The following is a 20,786-nucleotide window of genomic DNA, read 5'->3' as shown; positions in this document are numbered from 1 at the left end:
AGTTGACGTTATTGATTACCAATGTGCTTCATTTATTCATTCTTTTCTCCTCCCCCATAACTAGAAATAATTAAGGACCAGTGCTATGCTCTCTGAATGCTAGCCAAGGCTGCAGGAAATCCCAGGGCCTGGTCGATCTGCCTTGTATTATTAGCTCTGGCAGATAATTAAATAAACACAAGGCCTGCTTTGCTTTGGTGATACTACTGTGATTGAATATGTCAGGCAGACCCTGAAGATGACAAGTGGGGATTCTATTCTATGCTCTCAGCTATGCAAGTTCCTGTAGGCAGTAGAGCACAAAGAGACATGACCATAAGCTCTTGTGTTCCTCAAACTCTTCCAATGATCAAAACCATAGAAAACACAAAAGAGCATAAAACAGAGCCATCTCTGGTTTTCCACTCTTTTGAGTTTTTAATTTCCTAGTCGTGTTTTTATTTTTGTTCATTTCAAAGATCCTGCTCAGAATTACTCTTTAAAGACCATATTTATGACACACGTTACTGGGTTAGTTCAATTTTTGCCTCCTTATCCACTCCGCCTACCTACTCCTGCTCCTGCTCCTGCCCCTTTCCAGACTGCACAGACTATTAGAAGATCTACTGCTCCTTTGAAGATGCACTCGGAGCACACCCATGGAAGACAAATGCAGAGAATAAAAGGTTTTTAGAGATTCCTCCCAGGGTTTCCCAGCTGGTCAGAAAAACCTGCCAGGGACATTCCGGGTCTGAGGCAAAAACACTCACCTGAATAAAAATCCTGAAGGTCTGAGGTACATTAATAAATGAAAAACAACTCTATGGATGTCTTTCACCTAAGAATTGTTCAAGATCCCATCATGTTAGTTTGGGGAAGTTGGTGCCACAACAGAAACCTTATGGATGTCCCTTCTCTTGATAATGATCTTTCAGAATTGCCCTTCAGTCGAAGCACATGATTAGTGTACATTAGGAGATAGAGTCTTCTCTTTCAAATCTGAGGTCTCTTTCTAGAAATGTGCTTTGCCTCCTCTAAACTCAGACAAGTCTGTGTCCATAATGACCGTGTTCCCAAGGAACATTCTCATATTTCATTTTTGAGCTAAATCAGTTGAATTTCTAGAATCCATACCATCATTGTTATGAAGTTCTATCCATTTCCACCGCTTGTGTGTTAGTTTCATTTTGTGAGATGGAAACAGAGTAAAATATGCTCTTGGGTCACTGTAAATACTTTTAAGCATGGGTCCATAAAGACTTTATCAGAAATTTGCCTCAAAGTAATAAAATGCAATGTTTCCATCTTTGCTCCAAAGGAAGATGTCTATTAAAATCCTTTTCCTATCCAATAAATTAATTTGCTTTGGTTCTCCCTTCCAACCACAATAGGCATACATACATATTCAAAACTAAACACTGTTCATATTGTATAAGTTTAAGGAATAATTTATTGGTTAAGGTCTTGATGATTACTCCCTTTACCTTAAGGCAAGAATGATGTCAGAATTCTTTAAAAATTTAAAAACCTACTACAATGTAAGTGCCAGCCTTGACATAGGGTCATGGTGGTTTCCTGCTGTGTCCAGAGTTGTCCCTTTTGTGTTGCTGGATTATAGGTAAGTCTGAGTAGGGAATGGATGGGGATGGGGAGATTCAGGAGGGTGATAGCTTAATGACTATTTACCAATTGCTAAGGAAATACTTAGCAAATGATATACCTAGGATATCAGTCCCACCTTAAACAAACAAACAAACAAACAAAAAAAAAAAAACCAACTCCTTGAAGAGAAATTGTGAAGAACCCTTGACTTGTACATGTTTTTAAGCCTAGTAGACCGAGCTACTTGCACGTAGAGTCTATATGTGTGTTTTCCACCTATTCCCAGTCCCTAGAACAGTAAATGGAAGTTAGTAGGTACTCAATAAGTATTTGTTGACTATTTCTACAAGGTTTTTTTTCTTTGTTTTTTTTTTTTTTTTTACCTTTTTTTTTTTTTAATTGGAGTTCAATTTGCCAACATATAGCATAACACTCAGGGCTCATCCTATCAAGTGCCCCCCTCGGTGCCCGTCACCCGGTCACCCCTACCCCCTGCCCACCTCCCTTTCCACCACTCCTTGTTCGTTTCCCAGAGTTAGGATCCTCTCATGTTCTGTCTCCCTTTCTGATATTTCCCACTCATTTTTTTCTCCTTTCCCCTTTATTCCCTTTCTACAAGTTTTTGTTGAACACAAAATCAAAGTCCATAAATTTCCTATAGTCTGTACAAATTCCTAGGATATTGTGGCTTTCAGGGGAAGGATCGAAATGGAATGCTAGTGGCCTGATTTGATGATTCATTTCCTAGGCGAGGCTGGCATGGTTTTACCTTTCTCTCATATCTAAAAGTTGTCCCCCCTCATGATGCTTAATAATCATCTAAATGGCTAATTTTAGGTGTGAACAAATTAAAACTTCTCCTCAAAACTGGCTAAAAAATAAGTGACTGAAAGCTCTGACATATCAGTGGTATTATCTTCACATTTTATATGCATACATGTATAAACTATAAGTTATTGAAAATTATCTATGGAATATATATATATATGCAAGCTTACATTTAAGATATAAAATTGTAATAATTTCATGTCTTTATAATGGGATGAAACCTAGAAATCATCTGCTTTTTAAAATAGATATGGACACAAAGGCACAGAATCGGGAGACTTGCTCAAGGAACCGTGTTTGTGTATGAAACAACTGAACTAGATCCAGAACTCCTGATTCTTGATTCTGAGCCCTTTTTATCACCACGTGCTCTCTTTCTAAATGATCATGGCAGTTTTCCACTCTGCTGAACACTAACACTGTCCTCTGCCATACACATGTATGCAAAGCCAGGTCTTTCCTTTTTGTAAGGAGCAAGGGGAAGGCCAGGGTGATAACCATGCCTGTTGATAATGTTAATATCTTCATTTTAGGTAGCACCTTTCTCCATGATCTTGAAGAGACACATGCACGTGTAATTTAAGGAGAAAAGGTAGGATCAACACAAAGAGGTTTCCTCTATATTAATTCACTTTGTTAGTACACCCCAGAGGCCACTGAATTATCTACTCAGTTTTAAATCACTTCCTTGATTGGGTTCTTGCCATTTCTTTTATAGCTGGACCACTCTATGATCTCAGGCATTAAATCTTCCTCTAGTCTAGACTAATATTTCTTACCCAGAGTTGTGTACTGTTGAATCCTGATTAGATATACGGCAAATGTAGAATCCGGATTCACACAACTAATGAAATGGAAAGAGTTTGTTTTATACTCCAGAAAGCCTAATTTTTGTAAACTTCCAAAAAGGACTTTGGATATCCATAGTTACTGACAACCAAACCCATTAACCATTTTTTTAAAAAAATATGGAAAAATATGGCAAAATTGCTAATTTTGCAGTGTGAGAATATACAATAAGGGAAGTACCAGACGTGTAACAAATATTAATCCAGAATGGTTGGCCATGGATGGATGATTCTGGAATCTGTATATACAATCTAATAGTGTGTATGTTAGATTTTTTTTCCAGAGAAAAAGAATTTTTGAATTTGTGTTAGAAAAATTAGGACTTGCTTTATAAAAATTTATTTTCTGATGAGGTGGTCAGAACATGTTTATTTTATAACATGAAGGAAACCTATATAATCTCCCAGTATGTATTGTGAGAACTGATTTTCTCACCTGGGGATCATCCCTCTCTGCAGCCTTTCCCTTGAGTGATTTTGAATTAGTGATGAGAGTCACAGCATTTTAGAACTGGTTGGGACCTCATAAATCACCTGTCTTCTCCTCAGGACCAAATCCCACCTGCAAAGGAAAACTGGAAGATCAAGAGCCATTTGTTCAGCTACTTAGAAAGTTCTGAGAAAAGGACACTGAATCTTTGATTTGACACAAGGTTTAAGAATCATGATTATGGGGACCCTGGGGGGCTCAGTTGGTTGAGCATCTGACTCTTGATTTTGGCTCATATCATGATCTCAGGGTCCTGGATCCAGCCCCATGACAGGATCCATGCTCAGTGGGAGTCTGCTTGAGATTCTCTCTCCCTTTCCTTGAGATTCTCTCTTCCTTTCCTTTTACCTCTGCCCCTCTCCTTTTTCCTCTGCCCCTCTACCTCCTCACATGCTTTCTCTGTGTCTCTCACTCTAAAATAAATCTTTTTTCTTTTTTAAAGAAAAGAATCATCATGATTCCTAAACTCTATTTTCTAACAACTATTAATCAGAACTGGCTGGCATAAAGAACACTTTGTATCTCAGAGATTTTAATGAGAAGTATATGTTTTTTCATTAGACATACAATATTAATCAGGTATATTAGGAAATGTTTTAAGAAAATATCTAAAATGTCACAGTGTCAGTATGTAGCAGAACATGCAAAACAATTTTTCTGCCACAGGACTCCCTTTAATAGAACACACACATATGATAATTATTTACACAAATAGAGAACTTACTATGGATGCTAAATGGCTTGCATGGATTAGCTCATCTCCTCAAAAAGAACCCTTTTTCAATATAATTTTTAAAAACATTTTATTTATTTGAGAGAGATAGAGAGTGAGCATGGGGAGAGGGATAAGCAGGCTCCTCACTAAGCGTGGAGCCCAACCTCCCAATCCCAAATGGGATCATAATCTAAGCCGAAATTGGACACTTAATCAATTGAGCCACCTAGGTGCCCTAGCACTATTAGAACTTTTATTTTGTAGATGAGTAAATTTAGACTTAGAGAAATTAAGAACTTGCTCATAGGACTGTATTATAATTCAAACTTAAACAGTCTGACCCCAGAGTTTGATCGTTTAACCTGTTCTTCATCTATTCAATAAATGTTCTTGTAGGCTCAGCTCATTTATTTCTTTCAATCCAAGGTTCAGACTCATTTCCAATTTTTTTTAAATTTTTAAAAATTTATTTATGATAGTCACAGAGAGAGAGAGAGAGAGAGAGAGAGAGAGAGAGAGGCAGAGACACAGGCAGAGGAAGAAGCAGGCTCCATGCACCGGGAGCCCGACGTGGGATTTGATCCCGGGTCTCCAGAATTGCGCCCTGGGCCAAAGGCAGGTGCTAAACCGCTGTGCCACCCAGGGATCCTTCATTTCCAATTTTTGATAAAGAGAATAACCAGTTTCAACTCAGAATCACAGAGGACCTTCGAAGGGTATACAGCCTTTGCTCTGAATGCCATACCTACCTTGGCCTATCCTGGGCCAGCCTATATGAGTTCAACTTCTGTACCTTCCGACAATAATCAGTCCTAGGTTAGTTCTGATGCCTTCCCTATGCTGCTTGGGGATGGCATCTATTACTCTTTGCTTTGTTATGGATGTGCATTCCCACTAACTATCTGGTTTTGTGACTGAAACTTCACTTCCTTAAGAAATGTTTGTAAGGTTTCTAATGGGCTGTCTCGAGCTCACACTGTCATGGGGATCTGTTCTGATTTGTTTACTTTTCTTGGGTTTTTGTTTTTTCCAATCTAGGTGATATGATCTGGAGGTAATGTATCCTGCTCTCCAGCTGCCCAAATTTAATTTTAAAGTCCTTCCTATTTACAGTGGAGGTGTTCTATTTCGATTCTGTTCATAAAATGAACAAAGTTAACAAGATGTGTCTGAGATAAACAATCTTACAGAGATCAAATTTCTGAAGCACATGTAGCACTTTCTGTCCAATTCCACCAAAGAATGTAAGAACTTAGCTCCAATGTCTCTTAATATGTAATAAGGTACATATTAAAATATGTGGGTGGGAAGTGGATAGGAAACAGTGGATGGAAGAGATAGACAAGTACAATAATTGCCTTGACTTCAATTAGCTGAGAGAGAATTTCTTCCCTAGGCTCTTCTGTCATGATTCTATACATGTGGCACACAGGTCTATGCGGAAGTAAAGGAAAAGTGGTGACAGAAGAAATTTTCCTGGATTGGGAAAAGCATCTTAAGTGTTTTAGAGCCGATTAATAAGAAGGGCCATAGATTTTTAATGACTTAAGAAATACAGACCCATCACAGACCAATGGATGAAAGCCAATCCTTAGCTGGAAGGAGGATTATGTTTAAAAAATGATCAGATGTCTTTGATCTTTTTTATTAACAAGCCTAAAAGTAGATAAGTCTATAATGGATGGATAACAAAGAGGAGAGATTTTATGGTAATTTGTTGAATATGGTTTATTCTTTATTCTTTTTATGCTCCATTCCACTTGGGACATGACACAAAAAAATGAGTTTTAGCCTTATAGAATTAAAAAAAAATGCTTTCACAAAAACAAATGAATATTAAGATACCTCTGCTTTATTTTCTTTTTTAATTAAGCACAATGGAAACTTTAGTCATGAGCCACTCCACTCTGTCTCATTAAAGCTTGTTACTCACAGGCTTTCATATTGGGTCCCATAATGGGAAAGTGTTTGCTGGGGCATGGGGGAGAGATTGTTGCTAAGCTGCTAATGACACCATATGTGTCCAAATCTACATTCTTATTGCTCCTGTGGGCCTGCAATATTATATCCACTTCTGCTATGCAATATACATGAAGGCATCTCTGAAGTAATTGTTATACAGAAAGGCAGCGATTGGGTATTTCTAGGAAAAATCTTTGTGTAGTAAAGGAGCACCTACTGTGTACTATAAATGGGATGAAAATGGGGTTTTAATATTAAAACTACCTGGTAGAATTAGCAAGCAGTAGTAAACTCCATGACAGCTTAAGAATGCACTGTGCTAGCATGTTATCCTGCTGGTGCCATTTTTCTTTTGCCATGTAGAGTTTATGCTACAATTAAGCACTTGTGCAGTGCAGCTGGCTCTAAAATATGAACTTATCCAACACAAAGTTTAGTCAACTTAGTCAAGTGTATGTATTCCAGACTCTTTTGCCCACAGAAAGGAAAGGATGGGTTTTATTTTGGGAAAAGGGAAACCCACCCTTTGTGATCCTATATATAAAAAGCAGGCATTCTGTAAACCACTAGCAAAAGAGTTGTTTTAGATGCACTGATATAACCCAGAATGAAAATTCTCTTCTTTAGTGCCCTAGGAAAGACAGGGAAGGGACCCAGGTAATTACTGTAATGGATAACAATGAAGCTCAGAATGGTCCAGGAGAAAATGCTTACCAAGGCAGCCTTTAGTTTGATGTGATTACAGGCTCACCTTTTCAGGTGCTTCCTTTAGGTCATTTTAGTAGATCATTCAATAGACAATGTGGTTAGATTATTAGGTGTAGCTTGGGGATGTTTATTTGAACCTGCTATTGTATAGATACGCCTTTACCCTTGATTTAGTTTCCAAACTGTCTATTCGAAACTTTTCTTATCAATATACCCATCAGAAACGAAAACAAACCAGCATTCAACTGATATTTTGGTTTTTGAACTGTCAATGTTAAACTGACCTATCTTACATCTTGACAAGAAGGACGGATTAGCTATCAGTTCGCTCAGCCTTAAAGATTTCCTCTCTCTTTCAGCCCCCTGTAGCATTTCTCTGGCTTCAGCCTCATGACACATCTAGGTACTAATCTCCTCTGAAGCAGACTGATTTAATCTTCTCAAGCCACAGCCCTTAGTTTTTCTATCTGCTAGAATAGAGGGAGAGGGACAGGAAGAGGCTTCTCTTATTTCTCAGGTTCAAGCTAAACACCCTACCAATTTCACCCTTCTGTTACTGTCAATGAGGCATACACCTGTGATTGACCTCTGGCTGCGATCCTCAGAGCATGGAAGCCACTAAGTTCAGCAAGTAGAAAGGGCATTGGTCAGAAAACCACTCGATGTTGGTGTTTAAGCTTAGGAAAGTTTCTTGACAATCATATCACATAATTATCTTTCTGGGAGAGAAATGTTCTAGCATAAAAGCACTGGATGTTTAGTTTAACTTTTAATTTGGATCCTTGGACTGTTATTGGCAAAGATTGCCTAATCTTACTCTCACTAGTCTTGAGGCATTTATGTTCTTATGGAGAGCATTTAGGTGTGGCCATCTGTGATAGCATAACACTAAGGTTCTGTGCACCAGTCACAACTGACCAAGCAACAATCACACCCAAATATTAAAGTGATCATTCAGAGCTGGCAGCTCCATCTCTAGGAGTAATGCAGCCCTCAGGGACAACCAAAGAAATCCAGATACTCCGCTGAAAGCTAAATGAAATCTAAGAATTGTAGGTCATCCGAGAGTCAAGCACTGCCATTGTTAAAACTCCAAGAGAAGTCGGGAACTGAGAAATTGCTTTAGGGTTGTGTTTGGCATAAAAGGGAAAAAATAGGATGAAGGAAATTCCCCAATTATAACATGACCTAGATCCTTCGCAAAGCTACTGCTCCATAAAGCTATTGCCCAATGCTATTTTAATCAAACCCGGCCTCCATTGCTGAAACAGCTAGTTTTACCAAGAGCGGTTTGGCAGGGTACCAGTGACACGTGCGGTGATGTTGGCATCATTTAGCTAGACTGCTGTTCATTGCTTCCTGCAGAGATGGTAAAATGTAATACAGTTTTGTTGACACTGGTAGCCATTCTCTGTCTAAAAGGGCAGAATGTGTCCTGGTGTTGGGCTCTTAGAAACACACCCCTTTCCCATTGATGTAAAAATAGATCTCATTCACCTCTCTGATTTCAGAGGCTTCACTCTTTGTCCCTCAAAAAGCTCAGTCATTGTAGCCATCAAGAGTCCCTGATCATATTTGACAGACATCTCAATATGCATACGATGGAGGCCAGAGGTTGCCAGAAAACCATGCTTCAGTCGACAAGAGGAATGAATAGAGTAGAAAGGCTTACACAGCATTTTAAACTCATGGAGGGATTTCTCCAAACCTCTTGTCTTCCTAGCAATTTTATTTCTGCTATAGGAAAATGGAAATAGAAAATCCACTAAGTGACACATGTATGACTAAAAGAAGACATGGCCAATGTCCAGAGAGAGGTTTATTCAGTAAACTAACAACTGCTTCAAGCAATTGCCTGAACTACGGCCATGACAGGCTCTAAGAAAGAATGGAGTCTTGGAACTCCACAAGTATGTACACATCTGTGGGGATTAATTTTACCTATCAATTTGACTGGGCCATCGGATGCCCAAGTATGTGATCAAAAATCATTCTGTGAGAGTGTTTTCAGATGAGACCAATGCTTAAATTTGCAGAATGCCTTCATGATGTGGGTGGGCCTCATCCAAGTACAGTTTAAGGTATAACCCTACCCTGAGTGAATTCTCCTGCCTAACAGTCTTTGAGATATTTGACTCTAAAGATATCTAAAGAATTGCTAGCTTTCATACTCACATGAGCCATTTCTTTATAATATATATGTATATATATATATAAAGGAATACACACACACATAAAATTTACATATTATATATATTGGAAAAGAGAAGGCATTTGGAGGGAAGCTAATGGTTGGACTATTAGAGAGCATGGCCCTGTCATCACAGACACTGGGGGTGAATTGTCTTCTGATAGAGTCCCTTGCAGTATATCTGACATATGTAGGGTCCTCAGTACTTGGATGGAGAAAAATAAAGGCACTATGGGCATCATAGTGGTCATTTCAAAGTATTAACCATTTTAACTAATGTTTTAACCTCCTGGGTTTATTGTGAAAATACAACAGTATGTTTGAATATGCTTGCTTTGAAATCTACTCAGTCAGACCAGTGCAGAAAAATAAATCCAAATTAGACATTCCCTTTATACTGTCATTTTCCCAAATAAAAAATGACACATTCTCCTGAAAAGATGACAAACTATTGAGCTATATTATTTTTTGCTGGCTATTTTCCAAGAAGGCTACTTGGTTTTAGAGAGAATCTTAGTTTTTTTTTTTAAGGACCTAAGCAAAATCAGTATATCTTAGCTCATCTGAGTAGGCAAGTGAAGAAGGGATTACTATTTACTAAGCAACCATTCTGTACCATGAAATATTCACATATATTCTTTTATTAGTTAGTCTTGCCAGTAACCAGGTTTTTGGTACTTACAAGGGAATTAAGGAGTTAGGTGACGGGTCCAGGTCACAAAGCTAGGAAGGGACAGCACCAAGTTAAAACCTGTCTATGTGATGCTTTGATCTTCCCATACTTTCTTACCCAGGCAGACTATCACCTAGAGATGGTAACAGTATAAATCCAGGAATAAAGTAGAGGCTTGGGAGTTTTGAACTGGACACTGTATTTTGACACAAAACCACCCATCTCCTCAAGTGTCATTTTCCCCCTAATTTATAAGGTGAGAGTCACAACACATGTCCTGTGCCACAGAACCATGGTCTCTGGAGTTTATTAAAATCTAAATATATCTTATATATATATTATATATATATATAATACAAAATTTATAAAATATAAAATTTGTGTGTGTATATATTATATATACATCATATATAATATATATATGTAATACATATATATTATAATGCTTTATAGTGATGTGAAGTTCTTGGAAGAAATAAAAGCATATGGTCATCTGTAACAGAATGTCACCAAGCTTTAAAATGGTGGCTAGTAAAAGAACTGCCAACTTAAAATTCAATGTTAACCACTTTCTTAAACTTTTAAAATAGATTAATAAGTACGCACCTTTAAGGAAGTTACAGTGATACAATATTTAAGGTGATCCTAATGTCACTAAAAATGTACTTGACTACTTTTTACTCATCTTACTCCTTTTGTTTTTGCTCTTGGTGCACAATTTTGCTTTCTCCTAACGTACGCAAGCAAATGGATGGTCACGACGTTTCTTTTCATGCTGTGGACAAACACTGAAGATGTTAAACAGAAGGTGTTACCTAGAATGCAGAGACCATCTGTACAGTTTTCAGATTCCTGGCTCAGCCCTTCACAGAATTTGCCCCCGTTCCTTGGGGGTGGCGCTGTGCACTCCCGAATCCGCAAATGCTCGCACTCTGGACTGCAGACGGACCATTCGCTCCACACTTCCCAGCTCCCATCCACTTTAAGGGAAACAAAAGGAACCACCATTAGAATGAATCTGGTGGCTGTCAAGAGACTCACCCCAGGGCTGCTGTTGTTCTTACAGCTGGATTTTAAAGAAATCACCACTACCGCACACACACACACACACACACACACACACACACAAAACAAACAAAAAACACCAAAATAATTTCTGTTTATCTTCTCTCCATGGTTTCTTTCCTCAAGACAGAGGGTAATATAAGCAGTGGTGTAATTCTCTGGCTATTTCAGGAGGAGATCAGTTACTGAATTTAGGCAAGAATTCGCTTTATCAGTGCCCTTGGGGTGGCTAATAATGTCATTACCCATTCTCTCCCAGTCTTTCATGCCCAAGTGCATCTTAGATGGACAGACACAGTATGCGTGGTAACCACTGGTAATCGCCACTTCCTTGTGGGTTGACAGTTTAGAACGGAGAGTAGAATGAACTATCTTTAAGCCCTAAAAGCCCTAAACAATAAAAAGTTAAACCTATATATATTGGTGGTATTAAAGTAAAACAGGTCGGTCAAACCCCAAGATACCAGGACTTACATAAATAGAATTTTGCGGGTCACGGATTGCTTCTGTATGTAGAAATGAACAAACGGATTTTAATTCCACTAAAAATTGACCCTAGAGATTATGGCAGCTATTGGAGGCAATTGTCCCATTACCTCTTAGGAATAGGCCAACTACGCTTATGTGGGTTAAGATAGATCGTCCAATTTTTAATCTAGAGCAATTAGTCAAGAATTGGGTAACATAAAAAATACTGAATTTGAAGGAAAAATTTTGAGTACTTGTCTTGGTTGTGTTCACATAGTGGCTCCTGAGCAATCCCTTAGCCCGACTTTACTATTTTTGTCAACGGGGAGATAATAAAACTCACAACACAGAGTTAAAGGACATGATATTTATAAAAGTATCTTGCACAGTATCTGGCACATAGTAAGCACTCAATAAATAAATGTTTACTGAATACGAGTTTAGAATTAAACTCTGAGAATAAGCTGCTGGTGAGAGCCTCAGCTTCGCTCTGAGCACTCTGATCTGAAACTTTAAAGAACACAGAGGCTCTAGTCCAGTGTCCTTGGGGTTAATGTTTTATAATGCATGTGAGACCCAGGATCAATTTATTTCTCAGTGGGAGGATATGCTTTCCATAAAGAAAGTCATCTTCCATCTCATCTATTCCTCATTGTAGAAATTGGATTAGAGCCAGTAAGAGATGAACAAAAGAGCTTATAAGAGCCATATTTGGTAAATGAAGCCTCTATTCAGAAAGGAAGGCAAACAGACCAAATATAAAATAGAAACTGCTGTGATACTGTACAATCTCTGCCAATTGCATTGGAAATAAATACAAAAATAATAAGGCTAGTTGGATTGGAAGTGATAAAAAAAAGGGTCAAAGTTTTGCTACCTATTTTGTGCTCACAGATGACTCAATCCCTGTTACTGTATAAGTAAATGCCACCAAATGGGAGAACCCAAGGAGAGAAGGGAGGGCTTGGCCCAACCAAACATGGGTAATACAGAAATACTTCAAAGCATTTGGCTTGTTGATGGCAAGTGTCCAGCATCACGGAAGTATTAAAAAAATGTATATATATATATATATATATTTAAGCCCCCTAATGGAGGTATCTCACCCACATTCTTGCTATCATAGTGAGTTTCACATTAGCTCTTTGGACAAAGGCTGCATTCTGAGAATGTGGGAGAGGATAACTTTGGGAAGGGAGGTTACATTCAATGCTTCCCACCAGTGTGCTAGTGTTGGTGGATCAGAAGGGAAAAGGGAATCTACACATATCTCACCAGGACAAAGAGAAGTGCAGGTTATTTTCTGCACTGACATTCCCTCACAAAAGGCCCCACCATTGAGAGGAGCTGGGTTGGTGCAGGTCCGGGAACGTTTCTGCCATCCTCTACCACAGCGAACATTGCAGGCTGACCACTCTGTCCAGGAAGACCAGCCTCCATTCACTGAGAGAGAAAAATGGGGAGGGGAGAAAGAAAGGAGAGAGGTTTTTACTGATTGCCTACTATGTGCAAGCCACTGTGCCAAGTGTTGTGAGTTTGGCATCCAGGGACCAAGGGGCCCTGGGACCCACATTGGCTGCTCCGTCATGAGGCCACAGTGGGGCTCACCTCACCTCTGTCCCTCAGTCTACTCATCTGGTGTGAGAGGGACCCAGAGAATTTCCTCTGTGGGGAAATTATGAAAAATAGGAAGAATTCATCAACACATCACTAAAGCACTTGAAAATTCGCAGTACAGAAAGGAAATACCATCATTTGAATTTCTATTACTTTAAGTGCTTCAAAAATAAATCCCAGGGCTCTTCTATCGTGGAAGGGAATGCCTTTACATAAATAGCCAGGAAGTTCTTTTATATAATACCTGAGATATTCAGTAAAGAGTAATGTTTGTGTTTGGTGGATTTCCTATGCCAGGAGAAGTGGCCACAGCAGGTCCAGACAGGATGGGGGTGGAAGACGGATCAGGGATGGGTGGGAAACAGAAGTTGCCCACTTTGTTTCTTTTCAAATATAACACAACAGGAGGAAATGACAGACTTTTAAAATTATTTTTAAAAGAGGGATTGGAAATGTTCCTATCTCCTGGAAGTCCAGTACTGGAGGGAAGAGCCAGCACATCAATAGCAATAGGGATGTGTTCTCACCTACCAAATGGGAGAGGCAGGAGAGAGCACAGTAGTGAAGGACTCCTAAAGTGGCTTTTGGCTGGAAACAATGGAAGTTTTAATGAAATACACATCCATCTACTTCTCTGCTTTCCGTCCTCTATATCTATTCCTGGCCTTTGGGCTGGTCTTACCATAAACCACTACTGTGGCTGACAGGCTCCTCCTCTTGGCCACAATGTTGGCTGCCATACAGGTGTAATTGCCTGAGTCCGAGAGCCGTGCCTGTCTGATGATGAGGTTGTGGTCAGCCCTGGTGTCAATGTTCTCATCTTGCTCAGAGTCAATGGGTTCCTCATTTTTCAGCCATTCCACCTATAAGGAGAAGGGAATGTTTACTTTACTGGTCATTAAAAAGAAAAAAAAAAGCCCTCTTTTCTGGAATTGCTAGATGAGCACTTCTGGCATGGGGGAGATAGACATTTGTAACATACAGATCAACAGCAATGATTTTACCATATCCCATCTCTTTTATTTAGCATATTCAGGAAATTAGCACTCAATAAACCGGAGGCAGGAAAAGAACACAAATACGTACTGACTTTGACCCACTTTTAAAAAATGCAGTGGAAGAGAGAAAAGGGGGCCAAAATTAGGTCATTTCATTTTTTTATTTTATTTTATTTATTTTATTTTATTTTATTTATTTTATTTTATTTATTTATTTATTGATTGATTGATTGATTGATTGATTTATGATAGTCACAGAGAGAGAGAGAGAGAGAGAGAGAGAGAGAGAGATAGGCAGAGACACAGGCAGAGGGAGAAGCAGGCTCCATGCACCGGGAGCCCAATGTGGGATTCAATCCCAGGTCACCAGGATCGCGCCCTGGGCCAAAGGCAGGCGCCAAACCACTGCGCCACCCAGGGATCCCAGGTCATTTCATTTTATTTCATTTTATTGTGACTCTGATGATGAGGACTGTGTTTCCATGACAAGTCCAAAATGGAACTCAGAAAATCAACACATATAGAACTTTGTGATGAGAGGATATTTATGTTGTCAGACAAGTTTTCATGTCAATGTGTGCATTTAAACAAATTTTAAGAAATGTGTGATGGGGCGCATGGGTGGCTCAGTTGATTAAGCATCGAACTCTTGGTTTCAGCTCAGGTCATGATCTCAGGTTCCTGGAACTGAGCCTAGTCTTCAGCTCTGTGCTAAGCAGGGGAAGTCCTCCCCTGTCACTGCCTCTCCCCCTGCTTGCACTCTCTCTAAAATAAATATAGTTTTTTTTAAAGGTGTGATAACGTATAAAGGCCAATGTAATACAGATTTGGGCAATCATAGGCAGTTAAATCCAAATATCAGTATTCTCTAGTCTTGTGATCAATTACTTAATTCCTTCAATGATCCAAAAGACATTTAGGCCTGGCTAGATGGCAGCAACATTTAAGGCCCAGCTTCTCCCTGGAGGAGTGGACTTCCAACATCTTGGGCACAGGCTAGTCACATCTCTGATTTTTTTTTCTATAGTTTGCTCCTAGAGAACCTATTTTATTTTTTCCAGTTCTTCTCTAATCCTACCCTTGGTCCCAAAGTCACTTGCCTTGGACATCTGGAAAAGACAGAGTTGGAAGCTTCTGTTCCCTAGATCCTCATCTTCCCCCCAGATGAAGTGCACCACCTTTAGTGCCCCTATTTTATCAAGCAGGCCAATTTCACCCCTGAACTACCTGCCTTCCTTCCTCATCATGTACTCTGCTTCCATATCTAAGCAACATCTCTACTCTGTAGTGCCATATTGGTAGCACTAGATGCATCTCATTTGACAATAAGCATTTAGCTCTAGGTATTAGCATATATTACATACAGAAATTTAACAGACACACAAAAATCATGATTTAACACAGAAAGCAACAGTGGTGACTATACCAAAGAGACACCACACAGAGGCATATGCACTGGGGGGCTTTTCATCATACCCTACCCTCTGTTAGCACAGACGATTGAAAGTTGGTTTTGGAATAAGATGCCTCATTATTCTTTAAATCTAAAGAATTTTATTTTTTTTTTATTTTTTTTTTAAGAATTTTAATTTACTAATAAACAAGTGGCATCTGTTGTACAGTAATTTGGTTTTATAAGGATTTGTTGGTCTTTATAAAAAGGGATTTACTTATCAGAAGAAAACCTATTACGATCCTTTATAATGAAATTTGTCCCAAGTATTTCCCCACTAACAAGCATTCAGAGGATCCCAAATCATCACTATCTAAAAGTTACCCTCCAATTTTGGAAAATAAAATGACACAAAATAACCAAAAGAAGAGGTCTGAGAACTGCTCTTACATATCAATAAGAGGAGAGAAAGGAATGTGGTCCGGGCCCTGAAGTAAAGAAGTAAGCTGGACTACCAACCTCAGGAGTTCCTGGAGATATCACCATGTTCCTGCCTGGAGGAGGTGTAGGCACTGATGAAGACCCAGAGCTCTGGTTAACAAAGCAGGGCAGCAGAAGGGATTTTAAAGCATCTGACCCCCAGTCTGTCAGCAAATGCCATCTGTTCCCCACTGACACTGAATATTTTACAGTAATTCATTCATTCATCGATGAATATTCAAACACACACGGCTATCGAGGGGTCTGGAGAGGGGTAAAGCAAGACAGTCAAAACCCACATAGCCTCTTCTTTCATGGATCTCACAGTTAATGGGTAAGGTGGAAATAAAGAAGTCAATCGTGTCACCACCAGATAATAAGAGCTGGGAGTGACACTGTCACCAATATCTGGAATGAAACACTTACTGTAAGGTCAACATGGATGGATTTTTGAAATCGCTATCACAGCTATGTCACTGGAAAGGACAAACTGGTCAGCTTAAAACAGGTGTGGGGAGCTTCTGTTCCACACCACTCTCCTGGTTCAGAAATTCTGAGGTTAAATTGCCACTGTTTCTGTTAATTCCCTTACTCTTACTATTTGTGGTACCTACAGAGCTGTTTCCTATGTCCCCATCTAAGTCTTCTTTACCATAGCTCCCCACAAACAGTTGGTCAGTAAAGTCAGGCAAATCTGACCCAGAAGTAAGTCATCTCTAGTGAGTCAACAGCCAGAAAGAGCTCCGGGGACCAAAACCAAAGGAGTCCCAGCACTTAGGAATCAAAGAAAACTTTCCTGAAGGAATTTCAGCTCAGAAGAATTCAAAACCACTATCACCAAGTAGAGGTTTGGCTTCAAATTGAAAACTTATATAAGAACAAACCATGCACAAAATTAAATAGCCAATAAACTAGGAAAATATTCGCTACAAATTTGGCAGATAAAAGGGGAAAGAACATGATGATCTGAGGAATCATAATCTCAATAGCTCAAGCTCTCATTCACTGCTGATAGAATTCCATCCTTGGTAATACAGCGTTAAGATGAAGGAAAAAAGGGATACACAGCAATTAAACAATTGAATAAATATCCTACGCCATTAATAAAAAAGTTAATATAATGAAGTTTTTCCTACCAAAATACCAAAGATTAAAATTACACACAGACACACACACACAAGCACAGTTTTTATTTTTGTGCTTTGCTTTTTTTCTGAACTTGCAGATCACAGAACATTTCTGCAATCGCTCCTCTACCATTATCCCCTCTCCAGGATGTGAGCAACAGCCTCTAACTACCTGGGCTGTAGGCTGCTTTCATTCTTGCCTCCACAGTTGATTCTCCACGAAAGAATTAGATCACATCACTTTCTGGCTTGAAATCCTTCAATGGTCATGAATCTCACTTAGGGCAAAATCGCAAATCTTCACCAAAGCTAACAAAGCGCTTCTTGATCTGCCCCCGCCCCCCACCAGTCCTCTACCTCAGGTGCCCCCATACTTGGGGCACCGCTGCTCCTTCTGCTCCAGCCCTCCTGGATCCATCCAGTCCTAGAAAGCTTAAAGCAAGTTCCCATCTCAGGGTCTTAATACTTGCTGAATCCTTTACCTGGAAGGACTTATTTGTAGGCAACCTCATGGCTTGATCACACTTTTCATTTAAGTCTCTGATCAAATGTTACCTCCTCAGAGAGGTCCTGCCTAATAGTACTTTTTCCTAAGTAGCCTCTCTCTCCTTGCCTACTCCTCCACCCTGTCTGCTTCAATCTTGTTCCTAATATTTATCTCCATCCGATAGTATTAAATATAGTAATACCTTTTGTTCATGTAACTATGACCCCAGGAATTTACTAAAGTAAAGGATTAGGGCTACAAGAAGGATTTAAACACAATAAATTATTTTTGGTAGAGAAAGAGAGGGAGGGAGGGGACGAGGGAGAAAGAAAACGTATATCAAAGCCACACGCCAAATAGAGCTTTGTTTAAATAAATCATGATGCAACAATATGATTTAATGTTATATAGACCTGAAAAATCATGATTTCAGCTAGTGAAAATATAGAAAAGGCTCTGAATATATGAAAGGGTCCAAATGCAAAATTATATGCTTATTTAGTGATATCATAAATTCATAAAACAAAAAATTCACAAATATATATACTTAATGACTGGAAGAAAATGTAGGATGTGTATAGGGGTTTAAAGGGAAGCCTTTTCTTCCTGGTGGCTAATTGTGGCACATTCAATGGAAAGCTATTTAGTAATCTGACAAAATCACTTTAGCTTAAAAAATCTCTCTTAATTACCATGTGGCACAGCGGTTTTCAAATTCGTATTCACAGAATGTTTCTTCAGTCTAATGCTTACCTGAAAGTCCAAGATGAAAAAAAAAAAAAAGATAAGGAAATTTCTTATAATTCCTGAAGAAGTGAGGGTATTAGAGCCACAGATGTTAGGGAACCCAAGCTGTATTAACATAGTAATTCCCAGAGCCACTGTTGGCAGAACTCCAGGAAAGATCATTCATATTCTTCCCTATGTCAGTTGTGCCCTGTAGAGATGTTCAGGGCACAACCTGGACCACCATATAGATTGACCGCACCATATAATCTATCCCCTACCCACCCACATGTACTATGGACATATACAATGGTCTGCCGGTGGGTCTCCCCAGATCATAGTTTGAAAAACACTGATATGGGATGAATGAGGTATCATAGTTATATATATATTTGTTGTGGTAAAAGTTTTTACGGTGTCACGACTGAGGTCCTGCGATCCAATTAGTTCTATAAACAAGTAGCGCAATAGTAGACTCCTAACCGTAGAACTGTTTTTTATCTGTAAACTAATAGTTTATCCATTAAACTGATGGCAGGATCTTTATGAGGAAATCAGTTTGGTATTTTCTGAGCTTATAAAAATGACAAATTGCTTTTGGATTTATACTTTTGTCACTTAGAGAAATTTTAAAACATTTTTGATGAGCTAAGTGCTCCTAATGTAGAGTAGTTTAATAAATAAGATAGAAGAGCATTCCCTAAACCAGCAGTTGCAAACTCAAATGTTCCTGGGGGCCAAGGGGGGCACATAAATTACTGAAGTGGCCCTGGGTGCAAGACATCCAGGCACATTGCTTGCATATTAAAGACAAAGGGCTGTTCATTTCCCCCAAAGGAATGAGCTCACTCTCATTTGTCTTAAAAAATGTTAGCACTTTCTGTCTCCTTTTGTTTTCCTACTTTAGGTAGAAAGATGAGTATTAAAAAAAAAACAACCCAAAAATCAACAATGAGTATAATAAAAGCGACAATGACCTCATTTTTTTGCTTAAAAATCTCTCAATTTTAAGGTATCGCCATACTCTTTGAATTTCTGGAGGAATCAGCCTCTGTGTCAATATCCTATGGGAAATGTTGGCCATTTATGACAAAATGGAGATTACGGGACCCATGCAAATGTGCAGCCTGACCAGTCAGGTCCAGGCTGTTGCTACTAGTATAACCAGAGCTTACAACTCTCACAAGAAAACCAGGGATGTATATTCTAATGTAATACTTCTTGATTCTAACAGGAGGGCTCAAGATATATTGTGAGGGCCAGACACAATGTAGCCATAAACTAGATTCACTCCCCCTTCTCCACAGAAACTATAACACACCAGTTTTCAGGCCACTGGTGAACATTACCACAAAGAGGAGCTCAATGTCCTTCACTGAAGTTAATTCTTTTTCATGAAATCTGCTTCCTCCATCATCCTAAAATGTTATGGTTCACATGTATCACATGCCACTCTCAGGGCTTTCTCATGGAAATATCTGACAAGTATCATAAGGGCATGAATATTGAGTTAAAAAATTATTTTACAAGACACTGCCAACACCAGAAGGCCCTAATTAAGCCCTTAACAGAAGCAACACAAATTTTCAAATTAGCATTAAGAGATCAATACATTGACTACCTTGAAGCTAACGGATATTTGTATCACTAAAGCCAAATGACCTCGTGCTAACAGGTCATCTCTTTGACAGGGAGGCTTACCAGACCCGAAGGTTGTTGGAGGCATTCACCCCTCAGAGAAACAATTCTTTGTATGATTCTCCTTATTTGGTTTAGATGGATAATCCCAGTTAGGAGTGTGTGAAGAAGCTAGTTACTTAGAGGTAATGAGCTTATGGATTTGCAGGATGCCCGCATCTATTAGCATAGTGTTATGTACAGATGGTCTGCAATTTGTAGATTTTTCCAGTTTATAAACAAATCTGGAAAAGCAGACCATCAAAGACAATTAGATTTCATGCCAGACAGCAGGTTCCTGATCAGTCATTCTGGCTAGCTAGGAGCTGAACGTATGTAACTGATGAGCCTATAGGTTTTCCCAACAATAGGAAGCAAGGTGGTATTGGATGGGGAGGAAACCTCCTTTGGAAGAGTAATGGATTGATGCTTTGTGGGGGCTTTTCTTATCTGAGACCGTGATTATAGTGAAAATGTTTGAATGAGACCTAACATTTCACCTCTATTGACCTTTTGTCAGACATCTATGAATGTACACATATAAACCTTACACTTAAATGTTTATTTTCATCAGACAGTATGTCAGAATTCTAATGCTCCTGTTCTTGTTCTTAATATTCCATAAGAAAATGAGAAGGCAGTGTTATTAACCTTTCAGAAGTGTAAAAAAAAAAGCCAATGAGGATTATTTGTTGATATAATTTACCAAGTGTTCTTATCCTCCAGCCATCTTGTGACTATGAACAAAAGGC

At 39.0% G+C, this 20,786-nt stretch overlaps 1 protein-coding gene across 1 annotated transcript in view; it reads right to left on the bottom strand.

The window, feature by feature from the left end:
- Positions 1-20,786, bottom strand: part of UNC5D (unc-5 netrin receptor D) — a 540,317-nt gene that overhangs the window by 91,114 nt on the left and 428,417 nt on the right. Inside the window, exons 5-7 of the mRNA XM_041751170.1 lie at positions 13,829-14,009; positions 12,805-12,972; positions 10,812-10,976 (exon numbers count right to left, since the gene is read on the bottom strand). Of these exons, the coding sequence (XP_041607104.1) occupies positions 10,812-10,976; positions 12,805-12,972; positions 13,829-14,009 (514 nt within the window). The remainder of the gene's footprint in view (positions 1-10,811; positions 10,977-12,804; positions 12,973-13,828; positions 14,010-20,786) is intronic.

The sequence above is a fragment of the Vulpes lagopus genome, chromosome 4 (genome assembly GCF_018345385.1).
Source record: "Vulpes lagopus strain Blue_001 chromosome 4, ASM1834538v1, whole genome shotgun sequence".
NCBI classification, from domain to species: Eukaryota; Metazoa; Chordata; class Mammalia; order Carnivora; family Canidae; genus Vulpes; species Vulpes lagopus.
Note: the sequence above shows the minus strand (reverse complement) of the source record. Positions and strands in the feature narration are given on the sequence as shown.